The 17,246-nt window shown below is 53.0% G+C and overlaps 1 protein-coding gene across 1 annotated transcript in view; it reads left to right on the top strand.

Moving 5' to 3' along the window:
* The first annotated feature begins 2,546 nt into the window (after positions 1-2,546).
* The window catches only part of ARRDC1 (arrestin domain containing 1), a 33,284-nt gene continuing 18,584 nt past the window's right edge, over positions 2,547-17,246 (top strand). The window contains exons 1-3 of the mRNA XM_009326379.1: positions 2,547-2,576; positions 3,902-4,000; positions 15,433-15,571. Coding sequence (XP_009324654.1) covers positions 2,547-2,576; positions 3,902-4,000; positions 15,433-15,571 — 268 coding nt within the window. The remainder of the gene's footprint in view (positions 2,577-3,901; positions 4,001-15,432; positions 15,572-17,246) is intronic.

Genomic DNA, 17,246 nt, shown 5'->3' with positions numbered 1-17,246 from the left:
TGGCAGGCTGGATGGCTCCTGCTATAGGGGAAGTGGATTAACTTTCTTTTCTCATTGTCTGAAGCGAGACAGCAGGGAGCTGTGTGGCCAAGTCTGTCTGAGGCTGTGGAACAAAAGAGGGATTTTTGCTCTCCTGGCTGGCTTGCTGCTAGAGCTCCAACTCCTCTGGAGTCAATAACTAATCACGAGATTGTTTTGTGTCTCGTCGCTGCAGTATGTGCCTCTCTCCGCTGCTCCCCCTGCCTGCGCACCACTTGTGCTCATCTGAAAAAACTCTGCCGCTTTCCTTGGCGAGGAGACATGCCACAGCCTCCCCTCTCTTGTTTAACAAAATGGGAGAACAAGTGGAGCGGAGTTCTGTCTGTCTGATTTGCTTCCAAGTGTGACAAACGGGGTGTGAGTGCTTATTCCTTCCCTGGAGCAGCGCAGAGCTGGCAGAGAGGTAGCTTGTCTTTGGGGGCTGGAGTCAGGTAGGCAGCAGGGAGGCTCCCTGGCTGGAAGGAAGGAGTCCATGGGTTTACATCCCTTTCCTCCGGAGGCGGTTCCCCATCGTTGGCATGGCCCCGCAGGCAGGGTTGGGCGAGGGGGAGCAGCCGGGGAGGGCAGTGGCTCGGGCCAGCCCCTCTGCCAAGGGAGGTGTCGGTGCATGGATGGGCATGCTCTGCTCATAGCGTGTTGTGGAATACCTTTTGCTGAAAGTTATCCTCGAGGAAGAAGTATGTCTATAGAAGCCATGTAGCTGCCACTGGACTTGGCGAAGTCCTGCTAGAGGCTGTCATGGCCAGGAAGACTAAGACAGACATGCAGATCATCCTCTGCCATCTGGAGAAGGGGATGCTTGGGCTCTTCCAAGAGAAGAAGGGCAATGGAGTGGTTGGGTTGTGCCGTGAGGCTGCTGCAGACCTGACCTGTGCAAAAGCATAGAGAAAGGTGCTCTGCCAGGCATTGGGGCAAGTCTTTCCTCCTTCTGCTTAGGGCAGATGCTCCTGAAATGGCCTGGCAAGCACACCAGGGGCTGAGTTTTGGTTTGGTGCCTCTTTTCTTGAGGGCTGATTGCAGAGATATCCAATGTACAGCCTTTAGGCTACTGTTGTGACCTCTGAAGTCTGGCAACAGGGATTGCTGTGGAAGTTAATTACCTCTTTGTTGCTGCTCTTAAAATCTATCGCTTTTCAAATCTCTCGTGTGGAAGTGCAAAGTGCTTAGGAGAGGAGAAAATGACCAAAGGACCAGACTGCTGCCAGTCAGTGGATTTTTGTCTTGTGCACAGTTGTGCCTGCGTGTGCTCTGAGTCCCTGGGTCGTGTTTAGGATCTGAAACGGGAGGTGAAATGGCCTCGGACCACAAAGATGTGCAGGCTTCTGCCTCCTTGTGATGGCTGTTAAACAGCAGCTCCACATCCCCCAACTCTCTTTGGCCGTTGACACGCCAGAGGGACGGGATGCCATCCAGAGGGACCTGGACAAGCTCAAGAAGTGGGCCTGTGTGAACCTCATGAGGTTTAACAAGGCCAAGTACAAGGTCCTGCACCTGGGTCGGGGCTTTGGACACAGTCAGGAAACAAGGGCTGTGAGAGTCTGTGGGAAAAAAAAAAGGGGGGGGGGAATCTTCTAAGGAACTCTAGTCTAATTCAGCAGACACTATTCTTTCTGTCAGACCCTAAGGTACTCAGCAAAATAAGGGCCTGTTACCATAGCTATTCACTAGCATATAATAGCACAGACTTCCAAGCAGCAGACCGCTGTCTGTGGGGAAAAAAAAAAAGTAAAGGCCAGTCAAGCAAATAAGTTGTCAGCCCCTGTGCTTGCTTTAAAGGATGTTACAGTACTTACATGAGACTAACATTTTGGCATTTACAGTGAAAATAAATTTTTCTTTTTGTGTTCAAAAAATGAATTTTCATATTTATTTCATTTGCCACTTACAACATTTTAGCAGTGCTTTAGCAGTGCTAAAAAATGCCTCTTTCTGAGTGGTTTGCATATGTCATTAGCTCACTAACCACATTCCTCCAAAAAGCATCCTTATCAAAGAATTTTTTTTTTTTTGTAAGACATAGTGGAAAAAAAAGAAAGACATTTTTTACACTGAGGGTGGTGAAACACTGGCACAGGTTGCCCAGAGAGGTGGTGGATGCCCCATGCCTGGAAACATTCAAGGTTGGATGGGGCTTTGAGCAACCTGATCTAGTTGAAGATGTCCCTGCCCACAGCAGGGGGGGTGGACTAGGTGACCTTTAAAGGTCCCCTCCAACCCAAACTATTCTATGATTCTGTGACTCTGTGAAAACTAGCTGATGGGGTGCCAGTGTCAAGTGTGAGCTGGGTGTTTTGCTGTTAATAAGCTTGTGGGTAGAGGCTTTTCACCAGAAAGTGCTTAGCTGTAGCTGGTTACCGCTTTGTCCAGCATCAGGTACTGCATTCAGAAGGGTGGTCAATGCCATGTGGTTAAATTGAATGGCTTCAGCAAACTCCGGCAGGTGTATTGGGACCCTGAGATGCTGGATGATGGCAGTGGAGAGGATATGGGGGTGTCCTGACGTAAGGATGGATGCTGCTTTTGACCCCCTCGACAAGGTGAGAGTTGCAAGCTAGTGCCAGTCTGGAATTACTCAGAGACCTAGTGTAAAAGCACCCTGACATTTGACCACCTTAATCTTAATTAAAAACTGGCGTTTATCAGATAACCGTAGCAAAAAGGCTATTTCCAAGAAGCATGAATCATTTCTGAAGCACTCACGCTTATAACTTCCAACCCTTTGTTCTTGCTGATGTGTCGTGGTTTAACCCCAGCCAGCAACTGAGCACCACACAGCCGCTCGCTCACTCCGCCCCGGTGGGATGGGAGAGAGAATCAGAAGAGTGAAAGTGAGTGAGAAAACTCGTGGGTTGAGATAAAACTAGTTTAATAAGTAAAGCAAAAGCCACGCACGCAAGCCAAGCAAAACAAGGAATTCATTTACTCCTTCCCATCGGCAGGCAGGTGTTCAGCCATCCCCAGGAAAGCAGGGCTCCATCACGTGTGATGGTTACTTGGGAAGATTAACGCCACCACTCCGAACGTCCCCCCTTCCTTCTTCTTCCCCCCGCTTTATATGCTGAGCACGACGTCATATGGTGTGGGATATCCCTGTGGTCAGTTGGGGTCAGCTGTCCCGGCCATGTCCCCTCCCAGCTTCTTGTGCCCCCCCAGCCTGCTCGCTGGTGGGGTGGGGTGAGGAGCAGAAAAGGCCTTGACTCTGTGTCAGCACTGCTCAGCAATAATGAAAACATCCCTGTGTTATCAACACTGTTTCCAGCACAAATCCAAAACACAGCCCCATACTAGCTACTATGAAGAAAATTAACTCTACCCCAGCCAAAACCAGCGCATGATGGAACTGTGCACTCGGCTGTTCTGGCTCCAGCAGCTCAGGCCAGAGGTAATGGTGTTGCAGCAGCTTGCTGTCCATCCCTCCCAAATGCACCCGCCTCAATCCCAAATGCTCCCTGCAATAAGACTTGAATAAAACTGGCTCAGAAAGCAACATCTCCAGGGAGGAAAACTCGATGTGTGGCTATGAGTTGGTGCCTTTTTGACGGGGAGTGTCAGTACGGGACTGAATGTCAGGTCCGGGGGTTTTGCTCTCAGTCCTGAATGCTCCATTTTCTGTCTGCTTGGACCTGTGCAGGTGTCCAGCCTGACCACGAGGACTGTCTTACCAACTTCTAGCATTCCTAGCACAGCGGGGATTTGTTATGTATTTTGTGCTCTGGTAATGATAAGAACATAAGTTGTTTTTCCAAACTGATGATCTTGCTATAAATAGAGAATCCAGCTGCTTGCATTGAATGGCATCAAAGAAAATCATAGGAGCAGCTCTTACGCAGAATGAAGTGGATTCTGGCTGCTTTCTCTGAAGATGCTGGGGCTGGGGGAGGGGGATTTCTTGACAACCGAGGTGTGCGAAAGCAATGCTCGAGAGCTCGCTGTGGCGTGTGAAATCTTCAGCGGGGAGCAGGTGAGGCGAGGCGGCTGGGATCTCCCATCGCACCGTCCCACGCTACGCCTTCCTGCCTCCCTATCGGAGAACCTGCCTGCGCCGGTACCTGGGCGAAATGAGGAGTCACTAAATGCAGGGCTGCTTTACTGCTTATTAATAAGGCTTTTCAGGAAAAAGGCACTTGAAACCTCCCCTGCTAGGAGGACGTGAGCTGGCTCTGGGCTTGTGCCTGGGAGCTGCAGCAGTGCTAAATCACATGGAGGTGTCTCAGCAAATTCTAGCTGCTGACTTGCGAGTTCAACGCCTGGAGCGGAGCAGCAGGGTGGATGAGCCTTAGTGCAGAGTTACACACGGTTGCTTGTCCCCCGTGCTCTCTTCTTCTCTCCTGGTATGCGGGCTCCAACCCCTCACACCAAACCTGTTGTTTCCAGGATGGCTGAGCAGTCCTGAACTTGCTGCTTTAGACCTTCTCAGTGCCTTGGATACAGAGGCTCACTCAGGACGCGAGGTTATGGCAATACTGTCTGTGCTGAATCCTTTCAGCCCTAGGTGCGTGCGGTGGGGGGTGTCCAGCCTGAAACAGGCCTTTTCCTGGCTGACTAGGTGCTGAGCTGACTTTGCAAGTGCTTGTCTCTGCGGACAGCGAGCGAGTGCTGGGGAGTTCATGCCCAGGAGCATCCCTGGAGCCCCGGGAGGGGATGGAAGAGCATCACCTCCTCTCCTGAACATCTGCATTGCATCTGCAGGGCTGGCCGTTGCTGAGAAGACCAGGCAACCTGTGTCAGGCCATGTTTTGGGTGGCAGTGAGGATCTGCCAAAAGGACTTGTTCTAGCCTTAACTCCTAGACAAGTGTATCTGAGAGTCTCAGAAGAAAATGAGTGTGACTCAGTCCCGCAGCAGAGTCTGGCCCACAGGAGCCCTTGTGCTCTGGCATTACATTAAGCCTGTTAAGCATGAATTTCGAGAACCCTTTGAAGCCTTTATTTAGAAAGAGCCTGAAAAGGGAGTAGGCTCTGGTGAATCAACCTCTTTGTGGTAAGTAGAGAAACCTGATCAGTCGGCTGTTTATCTGCCTGCAGTGGCTTTTGCATCCAGCATGGAGGGGTGATGCTCCTGCTGCAGTGGCAGAGGGGCTGTTTGTGGGGGAGAGCTTGTTAAACCTGCTCTGGGGTGTGGGAAGAACAGAGCGGGGTTGGCAGTGGTCGCAAATAGGTGTGTTCCCAGGACATCAGAGAGCTCAGTCTCCCTGACTGCTCCTTGTGTCAGGTGAATCGCCGGCTTGTTCTGCCAGTGAGGTGGGAGAAGGTGCCTGGCTTCGCATTTGCTGGGAAAGAACAATGGAGTTTGTTAATGAGTTTAAAGGGGCAGTTTGTGACAGTGTGGACCTGGCTGGTCTTAAAGCACCCAGCAAATGCCTCCTGGGACCTGCAGTGCTGCGTGGTAGACTGCAGCGTGGTTTCTTGCCCAGTTCTTCCTTTTTAGACAGCCAAGTCAAGTGTACCAGAATATCTTAACTGCTTTGGCCTAAAGTAGTGCTAAGTGCTGGGTGGAAACCTATTTCATTTTGGGCAAGCTATTAAAAAAAGAGGTTCCTCTCTTCTGTTTCAGTGGTGCTCAGCCTGAGCAAGGGTGGCTGTGGTCCCTGGCTGGCTGAAGTGTTGAGAGCTGGCAGGTCCTGGCATCCGTCAGCATTCCTGTGATCCGGGACGAGCTGCTGGCTCTGCTCCACTTGTCTGGCTGCACGATGGGCATCGGGGACTTGCATTCCCCTCCCACAGGGCTGTTCTAGGGGCCAAACACTGAAGATCAAGATGCTCTGACTGCTTATGTATGTACAGCCTTGTTTTTGCTTTGAAGAGCATAGCTTGCTTAAATTGAGGTTGCCCAAGGCTCACAAAAGCAAGTTTAAGTTGCCCAGATCCCCTGAGAAGGATGACAGTAAATTAGGACCTACCTTGCTCAGGGGATCAGGAGTAAACCTTGCCTGGACCTCACAGAGATCCTAAATACGAGGTGTTTCTGCACCAAGCTGGCAGCATCTGCCGCTCCGAGATGCCGGTGCTGGCAGGCAGCCCTGCAGAGCTGGGTGTAACCGCTCTGGCCGGTGGGGCAAGGGTGAGATGAGGAGCTGGGCTATACCGAGCTGTACCGAGCCCTGTGCAGAAGGGAGGGCTTGAGGAAGAGAGAGCACAGGCAGTGACAGAGGTAGTGTTATTTGCTGGGATCTGCTGGGTAACAAGCTGAGCTGCTCTTAGCCAGCATGAGACTTGCTGCAAGCCCTGCCTGGAGCTCGGTCCCGTCCTAGTAAAAGTGCAGCCTGCTGCCTTGTGGATGGGGCTAACGGAAGCGAGTCTCGAGCATAGCTCTAGAAGGAGGGCAGGCACACTAGTCTCCAAACATCAGTCTATACCCCTCTGAATTTCTGTCCAGAGAAGTGGAAAGGAAAGAAGTTTCTTTTGAGACTGAAAGTTGGCTTCACACACCAGAGCAGTTGAAGATCCACGTGAAATGCTGCCGCTACCTCTTCCAGCCTTCTGCTCCTCTGCAACCTCTTTGCATTTTCCCTGTGATACTCGGAGAGATGGATATTAGGAGAGGAGACTGCGAATGCTGGCAGTGCGGCTGAGGTGGGTGGCTGGCATGGAGATTTTCAGTGAGCTGCGAGATCTGCCTCTCCTTGCCAAATACTTAGTTTCCCTCAGTGCCTCCTGTACTACTGTCTGATCTGGCTGTTCTCAGCGCTCAGGGGCGTCTACATCTGCCATCCTGGCTTGGGAGGAAGAGGCTGGTCCCTCAGCATGCTATGGTGGTGCTTGGTTGCTCTCTTTGCATGAGGACCCGAGGGCTGGCATCACTGACCCCTGCCCTGTGTGTGGCAGCAGGCGTTGCGTGGAGCAGTTCTGCTGGGTCATGCCACCTGTTTAGGATGGGGCAAGAGTTTGGGCTCCCAAAACTGGTCTGAGGTACAACCTTCTCCTTCCCTGCTTCCTCCGTAGCCACCATCGAGGGGTGTTGCCTGTCTCAGCCCCAGCCTGGGCTGTTACTGCAGGAAGCCCATGGGTGTGTTGGTTGGCAGCCTGGCTCAGGTGCCTCCGGCGGGGGGGCCGGGGTAGGTGGCACGGTGAGGGGAGTGATAGTTGTGCGGCTGTACACCCCTGCCAGATTGCATGCACGGACTCTGCGCTGCCCAGCTGTTATGGTACAACCACCTCTGCCTTTGTGGGCTCTCAAGGCAGAGTAACCCCGTAACTTCCCACCTCTCTTCCCAGGCTGTTTGGGTGATGCAGCACTGGGACCTACGTCAATCTGAAGCTTTGAAACAAAAACAACTTGTCCTTTTTTTGCAAGAGGCAGTTTTGGAGAAAGGGGATGCTGGAGGAGTCCTTTCTGGAGTGTGCTTGGTGAGCAGTGAGGTGGTTGTGGCAGGGACAGGGGTGAAGGACTGGATGGGGTGCAGCCCATCAGTCGGGCCCTGTGTGTGGATGCTGTGGCGTTTTGTGCCTGTTGCTAAGGAGCTGCGGTTGCCTTTGGCAGCAGGACTGGCAGATACAACGCACAGACTTTGTGGCATGTGGCCATTCCCCCCCCGCAGCCTGTGTGGCCTTGTTCACTGGTGCGTCTTCCACCCACAGCCCAACATGTGCAAAGACAGGCTTGTTAAATGTGCTCAAATGGGGATTTTGTTCCAGATGTTCGAGATGACCCCCTTCCTCTGAGGGCAGCCGGTGTGCTCATAAAATGCTGTGATGCTATGAATAAACCTGTCAGCTCTGCAAGGGAGAAGAGTCTTCGGTTTGAACAGGATTTTGTTCTAAACAGGAGTCCAAGAGTTTGCTTTCTTCCCTTGAGATGTATGTTGACCCCTGATTTTGAGGAGGAGCTGGAAAATGTAGGTTTCCCTGTTGCTCTCAACCTGATGGAAGAAAGTGCTTGCAGAGGGGAGAGGATTGACCTGCCTGGGAGAGGGCTCGGAGAAGATTTGCTGCTCTGCTTTTCTACGGGCACACACCTGCCCAAGTCTCCCTTTGGAGACTTCTGCATTTGGTAGAATGAGGACATCCTCTGTGTGTCAATACTGCCTGCATGGATGTGCCCCTCCCCACCCTGGGTTGGACTCTGGCTAAAATAACTCGTGTGTAGCCAAAATAATGGCTCTGGGTCGCTTTGCCTGTGCAGCAGAGCTGTCACTCCCCTGTTGTGGCTACAGGTGGAGTTTTTACAGGCTGCATTTGGGAGCTGGCCCAGCCTTCCTGCAGCATGGGGCTGTGTTGGGTGGGTCTGGGCTTCCTGCAGGTTGTGTGGGAGACCCAGCTGGGTTCTCCTGCTTTAGCTTGACAAGAGGTAAATACAGCCCTTTTGCTACAGCTGGGGAGAACAGGCACTTCTGGCCCTTAGGATGGGTTTTGCTGAGCTTGGGCTCGTGGGGCTGGCTCTGCTGCCTTGGAAATCAGCTCACCAAAAGGTCAGGGCCAGGAAGGGAGGGACTGTGCCTTCCACTGCTGTGAGTGATTTGGCTGGTTCAGCCTCTTGCAGGGCACAGAGGGCAAGTGCCAACCTGGGGGAGGAATGGCTGAGCAGCAGATCTCACTTCGGGAGACTGAACGGTGCTAAAGCTCATGCCACTGCAGAGGGGGCTGCAGGGTGGTCCTGAGCCCCAGCTGGGCTTGTGCATGGCAGGAGCGTTGCCCGCGGGGACAAAGACTGGTCAAACTGTAGCAACGACTCAGTATTTCACTGGGAGCCTGTCCGCAGTCTCAGAGAAAAGAGCTGTATTGGGTGTGACTTGTGTGGTTGGGCTGGCAGGCTGCAGGAGGTGGGATGTCCCCCTGGGTCACGGGGAGCAGCAGCCAAGTCCTCCGTCTGCTGGAGGCTGCAGGTGGTGTGGGAGATGCGGCTCGACGTGTGTCAGCTCCAGACAAGTCACCTCCTGGGGCCCGGCTACGGGCTTGGGTTTGAGTTGAGATGGAATGTATGAACTACTCTTTTAGACAACTGCTCTCCTTCCACATGAGGCCAAATCCCCTTCCTGCCCCTGTGCTGGGCTCTTTGGAAGGAAGAAGATAAAATTCTCCCCAGACAATCCTTAACCTTGTGCCAAACCTGCTGCTGCCTCCAGCGTTCAGTGTAAGCTCTGGTCTTGCCTCACTGGCTTGTGAAACGCCCAAGACTATTTGTGTCTCAAGAACTGACAGGATGGACCCAAAAGGATGGGGACAGCTGAGAATTAATGAGGAGCTGTTGGTTTAATTAGCAGTGTCACGGTATATTCGTACATGAGAGCTGGGCGCCGGGGGAGTAGCGTATCTTGTGAGCTTCCAGCCTTCCTGCTTAGAGGACACGAACCCTTTGTGTCCAGGGTTGTACCGGTGCTTTTCTGTGTAAAGGCCATCAGTACAAAGGCCTCATCCTGCTTGTCTTTGGGGTCTCACCTTTCTCGGTGTCCACTTTTCATGGAGCTTTTCTAGGAATTACCCAGTCTCTGCAAACTGGTTGAGAGTAACTTGCTCTATCTGCAGGTCTTGCTGACTTCTAGGCTTCCCATCTTCCCAGCATCATCTGGTCCTGCTTTACTGGGAGTGTGGGTAACCCCAAACCCATCTCCTTGATCCAGGGCAGGGGCTTTACAGGGTCAGAAGATCTCAGGGCATACCAAAACTTGTGATCTTTGTTTCTTGAACCCAGAGGTTTCACTCTGGGGTGCTGTGTGTTGAGGTGGCCTCCTGCTGCCGCCGCAACAGCCCATCAATCCATCAAGGGCAGCTCCCCACTGCCATCAGCTGGGGAGTCACTGGGACTCAGGGCGATCCATCGCTCCCTTCTCCCGGGGCTGTTTCTGGCCCCTGTGGCTTGCGGGGCTGGAGGGGAGAGAGGTGGCTCGTTCCCAGCTCACGGGAGGCTCTCAGTCCCTGCAGCTCTGTGCATACAGGCAGCAACTTGAGGGAATCTAATTAAAATGTGGTGATAGCTGCCTGCCGTGGAGTTGCCCTCTCTGATGGAGAGGGATGAGGAAAGGGGGCTCCTTTGGCTTCCTGTGGCTGGTTTCCATGAAATGAAGACTTATCTGATGCAGACTTGCTCATCTCCCACAGCACTTTCTCCCTCTCTGCTCCCCCATTATCTGGATCCAGGTGTGCACAAGTATTCCGAAGGGTATCTCAGTCCCCGGCTACCCTCTGAGCCCGTTACGAATGCGTGCCCCAGTCCCTTGTGCTGTGTGTGGTCGGTGCAGACACATGGGGTGGCTTTGCCATCCATCTCATCCCACGCTGGCAGGGTCGGGCACCCTCTTTATGGCTGGAGCCTCCGGGTCCAACAGACTAGGCCGAGCCCATGTGCTGACTCGAGTAGGCTTCAGCTGGCAAAAACCCAGGGCTGTGCGTAAGTGCCAGCTCAGACCTCAGTCGCCAACTCTTTGGACGTCCTTGAGGAGGAAGGGGAACGACGGGACAGTCTGTTTGTCCTGCGTAAGCTGCTGCCAAATGCAACAGCCACCACCCCAGACTGTTGTAGCTTTTTGCTGCTTCCCCTCCCCACCCCAGAAAACCTAAACCAACCAAGCTGTCGGCATCTCCTTCCCTCCACTGCTGTCTGTTGCCCATACCTGTTGCAGTGGGTGTGTGACATAGATGGGACTTGAAGCCAGAGGGGGTCACCTGGGACTGGGGCTGACCCTGCTGCTAAGTGCAGGGTGGCCGATGACTCTCTGCTTGCTCAGGACATGACTGGATTTTGGAAGTAGGGATGTGCACGTACAACCTGCTGCTGGCAGGGGAGGGGGATGTGTGTCCTCTGCTTTCCTCTTGCCCGAGGTGCAATGCCAGCTCCCCCGAGGAGGACAGCTCACTGGGTCACCAGAAAAAGTAATTTGGAGTCTATGGCTGCTCTCCTTAAATCACCTTGGAAGAAGGCAGACATGCCCAGCTCCTGGCATCTCTATTTTTATTTAGTGCAGAGATGGATATGGCTGAGCTGTCTCCTTTTATTTCCAGTATTTGGCGCGTGCTGTAGTGCGTTACTAAAGATGTGTCTGGCTGGATGCGAAGCTGCCCGCTTCCCTGAACCCCGGGGGACTGCAGGAGTGAAGGGTTCTTGTCTTCTGCATGGCTTTGTAATTCACTTCTCATCTGCTTGCTGCTCTTCGCCTCCCCCTTCCACTTCCCTTACAGTTTTTTGACTTTTTTTTTCCCTGTATTTATTCAAAGCAGCCTGGGTAAACAGGGAACAGGAACGTGGTAACTGGGGCCATTGGTAGCACTGGATTCCAGAGGCATTTTTAATGGGTTTCTAATAACTGGAACTGGCCTGTTCTGATGTAGAAAATGTTCTTATTTGCTCTGTCTGCAGCTTGGCACAGAGATTGCCTGGAAGGGAGGCCTTGGAAAGGCTCAGACAGCGCGTTTCGCTTCCTGACAGGCTGACAAACTTTGCACCTCAGGTGGCTCCAGTTGCAGCAGCTCTGATGGTGCCAGTTTGCCAGACCTGTCCCGCCGACACTGGTTTTAGCTTGCAGCTGCCCCCAGCGCCACGTGCCCGCGTTGTGCCTGTCAGCTGCCCTGTGTCCCTCCTCCCGCCTGTGGGCAGGAGCCCATACACGACAGCCAGGCAAGTCCCCAGTTATCTTCCTCTGCCCATGGAGAGGCTGATTTCGTGGGTAGCTGCTCCAAAACCTGTTAGGAATAAGATAAACGGTTTGACCTGTTGAACCGGGCGCCCCTGAAACCTTCTGGATAACCTGAGGGGAACGAGAGCTCTGCAGCTGCCAGGCTTTCCTGCTGTGGCTGTGGGGATGAAATGCGGGGGCTCTCTGGCTGCCCTGAACCCGCTGCCCCCAGCGTCGCCCACCCTGTGGGGGCATGGGGATCTGCTGGCTCCTCCAGGAGCCTGGGGGATGAGCTGGGACATGCGATCCCCATATCTAGTCGCAGCCCCGCTCCCAGCCGCGGGGCAATGCGTCTGCTCAGAGCTGTTGTCTGTCCTTTTTCTTCCCCAGTGAGGCGGGGGGAGCTCATGTTTCTGGAGTAGGTTTGGAGAATGCTCCATAACAAATCCTCTGCCATTTGAACTGCTCTGAGTCTTGTCCTTGTCTACATCTGGTGACTTGGTGTGCCTGGTAATGGTATGCCGGCAACTTTGGATGAGAGAGAGAGTTTCTCCACTGCTGTGAAACTGCCTTCAAGCTTTTTGGCTTGAAATGTGGCTTTCTGCCCCTTCGGTTGCCCTCATGCACCTGGAATGGCAGCCCCAGGGTGCGTGACGGTCAGGAACGTGGCTGGAGAGGGCTGCCCTCAGTGGGGACGCAGGACTAGGATGCCTGAGAGCCCCAGAGCTCTCCCTCCAGGAACCGTCCCTCCTCCGTAGGCACAGGCTGGCTGCAGCCACACCAGTTTAGGATGTCAGTGGTTAACTGAGAAGCCTTGGAGCTGACAGCTCCTGTGCCTGCGACACAGAATTCATTAGCTAGCTGCAGTGAGACTTTTAGACACTTTTAATGTGACTTTAGCCCTAATGGTGGGTTATAGGGGGGTCCACCATCGCAGCAGGGACTACCAGCCAAGGGTTGGCTCCGAGTGTCAGGCTGCAAACCTGACACTCAGCCTTTGGTTGCTGAGTCTCTGTATCCTGCGGGAAGGGAGATGGGCCACGGTGTGTATATGCTTGAATGTGGTATGTGCCCACCCACCCACCTTCCAGGAACAGGAGTGCCTCAGCACTACAATGCAGCAGTCAGGCTTGAATTAAAGACCATTGTCCCCTTATCTGGGCATTGCAACAGGTGGTGGTGATCTACAAACTTCTGAGGGAGAGCCTGTTCAGGGGCTGTTGCTCCCAAAGGATGTGAGTGTTCTCCAGTTCTTGGTTGGGCTTTTCTCACTCACATCTCCTGTGTGAAAACGTGGGAGTGGAGCATTTGAGCCTGGCCTTGATTTGACTTGAGCCATCCGAGTTATCTGGGCTAACTCAGAGCAGGGCAGGCTTGTCGTGAGCCCAGAGACGTGGCGGTATGTCCAAGGTGGGAGCATGAGAGCTGGCACCAATGCCTGGGTACGCAGGATGCCACCCTGCTAAAACTGCTCCCTGCTCCTTCTGATGCTGAAACCCCTATGTGGTTTTGGCTCTGCCATTTGGCAAAAGAGAAGACTGGATGTCACCCGGGGGTGTGCAGGGGGGTTCAGTGTCATGGTTTGCTTCGGGAGGGGACCTGTGTCAGCTCAGACCAGGTGTGCTGTGTGCCGTGGCGCGGGCAGCTCTCATTGCAGGCCACGCTCTCCTGTTCATCCACTGCCTCGGAAGTGCCGATGCGCATCACAAACACAAACAAACGAGCCGATGTGTCGGCCTTGCTGCTATATTGATGTTTGGTTAATGAGAGTTGGCATCTGGAGCTGCTTATCTCTTGCCCTTGAGTATAAAACAGCACTTGGATGGCCCCGGTGTTCGAAGTCATGATCAGGCTGTGAAGGTATTGCAGCAGATCTGATGAGGACAGGCTGTTCTTCATTGTGGGATTAGAGACTTTGAGCCCTGAAGGAGCCCATTCCACCTGAATGCACGTAGCAAAGCACAGGTAAGGGGGCTGGGGTAAGAGCTATGCATTCCCCCTGCAGAGAGGGCTGGGTTTGGGGTTTCTTTCCACCCTGTCTTGAGTCAGCGTGGAGGACATGGTCACACTGGCCAGGCAGGTGCTCTGGAGAGCTGTTTGAGGTAGTTGGAAGCAGCATCACTCGCAGCCCTCAGTGTTTGGGTAGGTGGGTGGAGGTGGTGAGATCAGCATGGCTGGAAAGGCTTGTGGAGCGGGGAGGGGAGAGCTCTTACGCCAGTGCACATGGGCCACCTGCCTCCCAGGGGGATGCTTCCTGTGAGATGCGGCTTGAATACAGGGGAGCCGATGGGTGAAATGGGAAAAGAGTCTGTCTGGTAGTTCTACCACCTTCCTGCCAGCAGAACTGTTCACCTGACAAATTCAGTGAGGGAATTCTGTGGGATCCATTAAAGCTGTTGTAAAACCCGGTGAGAATCAGGACAGGAGATCTTAGAATCATAGAATCATAGAATCATTAAGGTTGGAAGAGACCTCCAAGATCATCGAGTCCAACCGTCAACCCAACACCCCCATGCCCACTAAACCATGTCCCTAAGCGCCTCATCTACCCGTCTTTTAAATACTTCCAGGGATGGTGACTCAACCACTTCCCTGGGCAGCCTGTTCCAATGTTTAACCACTCTTTCAGTAAAGAAATTTACTTCAGGCTGGGACAACCCTGAAAGCCCAGTTTGTGCCATGATAGGTCTGCCTGCATCTTCCCTGTGTGGGGGTAGCAACACAGATTATCTCCTGCTGTGCAACAAGGTCAGTCTGTCACGTTTGTCTGTTTCTGTGGTCCAGTGTCGACATAGGAGCTTGATTTCACCTGCTGTGAATTGGCCAAGACTAACTGAAAATATCTTGTGGGTAGCTCTTCTGAAAGCCACATGGCCCTTCCGAAAGCCACGGTGCAGGGCAAGCTCTGGGGTGACTTATCCAAGGCAAGGCACAAACGTGGCTCAAATTCCTCTGCTTGCTTTGGGAAGGTCAAGTGGCATCTCAAATGCTTCCATACCTTGCTGTGTGGCTTTCCTGTGAGCGCTGTGTCTCTAATAGGAGGAGGAAGCCACTCAAAGTGGTCTCTAGCTGCTGAGGAGCAATGTGCTTATTAAATATGATCAGAAGTCCTGATGCATGACAAGCATTAATGGGCAAAGTGCTTCTGCTGTACTCCGTTGAAGTAGAGACCGACCCCAGGACACGGGGGCAGGCTCCCAGGGATTGGGGATGTCCACGAGGGTGGATGGGCTGTGAATTCGAGCAGCAGCTGGGCTTCTTCATGCTGCACTGGAGGGTCCAGCTTTCTGCTGCTGCTGCAGACAGGGCTATACGCCTTGTTTAGCTGGCTAATGGGCTTGTGCCGAACACGTGTCTCCTCCCAGGGCTGGTGGGATGCCTGGCTCCTTGTGGGGTGGGAGGCAGCAGAGCCCTTTGCTGCTCATCCCTGTCCGGACAGGGACACCCAAGTGTATAGGAGAGCATCGCTGCCACAAAGGTCTCTGCTGTCAGCCTGAGTGCAGGGGCTGATGCACATATCGGGAGGGGATGTTGGTTCATTTGGGAGAAAACTAGAGAGAGGGTTACCTCTCGGGGAGCTGAAATCACTGCTGTTGAGGGCTTTCACAGTCCAAGGAGGCCAGCATGAGGACTTCAATGGTGATAACAGCTGGGAATAGCACTGGGGTGGTAGGGATTGTGCAATAGTGCTGAGAGTAAGGGGAAAATGTGCTTCTGAAATGAAAGCATGACATGATTCCTTTCCTCCATTTTTCCACCCTCTGTGTGTTTTCATGAGGCACTGCTCCTGCACAAGTCCACATACAGTACCTGAAGCAAGTCTGAACCTGAGGTTTTGCTTTCTTCCAGTGCTTACGTGTGTGTCTTCTCTCAACAGCCATCAAGGTGAGCTGCGTTGGATCCTGTGGAGTGTCTAACAAGATCAATGACACAGCATGGACCGTGGAGGAGCAGTACTTTAACAGCACACTGTCTCTGGCAGACAAAGGTAAGGTCCACAAAGACGTGGTGGAGATCTGTGATTCTGAGGTGGTCTACAGAATTGTATCACCAAGACTTCAGCATCTTCTCAATGTGAATACCCCTTCACAGGCTGCCTTGGCCTGTGCACAGAGGATGGGAGCCAATATTAGAGACTACAAGGGCTTAGAAGGAGCTGTGCAGAGAGGCATCCTGAATAGCTGCAGAACTTGGCAGCCACCCTGCAAACTCTGCTTGCATCCTCTGGCCCTGCTCTGCCTGAAACGGGGCTGCCAGCAGCGACTTCTCTGCTGTTTCAAGGCCCTGTGGGTTCACCCTGCTCCGCTTCCTATGTGTGTTGTCTATGGTGGTCACAAAACACCGATCAAAGCTGATCAACAGAAGGCAGTTGCAGGCCAGGAGTAGTTTGCATCGAAAGGGGTATGGAGGTGTCACTTGTCCTCCAAGAGAAACATTGAGAGCATGGCAGGAACAGCCTAGGACAGTTACCACCACACCCCCTGCCCAGAGATAGCGACGGGGTTGTATTATCCTGTGGGGTAAAGTGACACCAGCAGCCTCTGGGGAATGTGGGCTCGAATGAATGCTGTCTTTCTGCTGTTAAATAGGTCAGCCTTACCACAAATAATTCATGCTGTGCCCTGGCTCCTGTTGAAATCAAGATGTGCCAGTATTCACCTGCTGAAGGCAGTGGCTGTAGCCGTAACTGTAACGTGGCAAAAGCCCGGGCTAGCAGGAGCTCAGCTTTCTGGTGCTGTTTTATCTAATATCAGGAAATGGGTAAAACTGAAGTGGCAGTTTCTGCTAGCTCAGCAATTTTTCAAGGAGAGCTTTTAGCGTCGCGGGGAGACTGATCTCATCCTTGCAGCAACTGGAGAGTGCACTGCTTGCTCTCAGGTCCCTGAGAAGGGAGACAGCTGGCTGGCTCACCCCTTGGCTTGGCTCGTAGCCCAGGGGCTGCAGTTGGAGGTAAACTGCCTGGGAGGGCAATGAGAAATGTTCCTGCCTCATTTTGGATGCAGCGCTGAGCACAGCCAGAGGGCCCAGCTGTGAATGTCGGGGTAGCAAAATCTCGGAGGCTTTATAAGGTGCTGCTGGCCCTTGAGCTTAGATGAGTTGGGAGCTGGAGGCTGTGAACGTTTGTGGACTTCTGGAGAGGTTTAAACCTGCAACTGCACTGAAAAATGCACCTTCTAACTTCTCTTTCTAATATTTAATGATTCGGGGGGAAGCGGTGATATTGTGGTCGGTTAGCTGAGCAGTGGCAAAAGCCAACCAGGAGGTAGGAGTGGGAAGAGGCGGGTGTGCTGTTTGTTGGTTTTGCTGCCCCTGGGAGATTTTGATAGCCACTTTGGCAGTTGGTTCTTGTGAGGTTGCCCTTGGGATCCATCCCCTTGACAACTAGGACCAGCGTGGACTGGGAAGGATGGAAGGAAAATGCATTGATGGCATGAAAGCCATGCTTTCATGGCTCTGAAGTGTCCCCTTTGAAGGCCTGAATTCCAAAGACGGCCAAACTTTGGTATTCCCAGCTCTTAAACTGTTCATGGAAAGCCCTAGTCTTTTGGCTCTTAATTTTCCAGGACCCAGACTCTTGTGTATCACCCAGTGCAGTGCTGCTGTCTGTCAACCGCTGGTATTGCAGACTCTGCCAGCCTGAGACTTGAGCAGATGCCCGGGGC

The sequence above is a fragment of the Pygoscelis adeliae genome, unplaced genomic scaffold (assembly GCF_000699105.1).
Source record: "Pygoscelis adeliae isolate BGI_AS28 unplaced genomic scaffold, ASM69910v1 Scaffold436, whole genome shotgun sequence".
Taxonomy (NCBI): domain Eukaryota; kingdom Metazoa; phylum Chordata; class Aves; order Sphenisciformes; family Spheniscidae; genus Pygoscelis; species Pygoscelis adeliae.
Note: the sequence above shows the minus strand (reverse complement) of the source record. Positions and strands in the feature narration are given on the sequence as shown.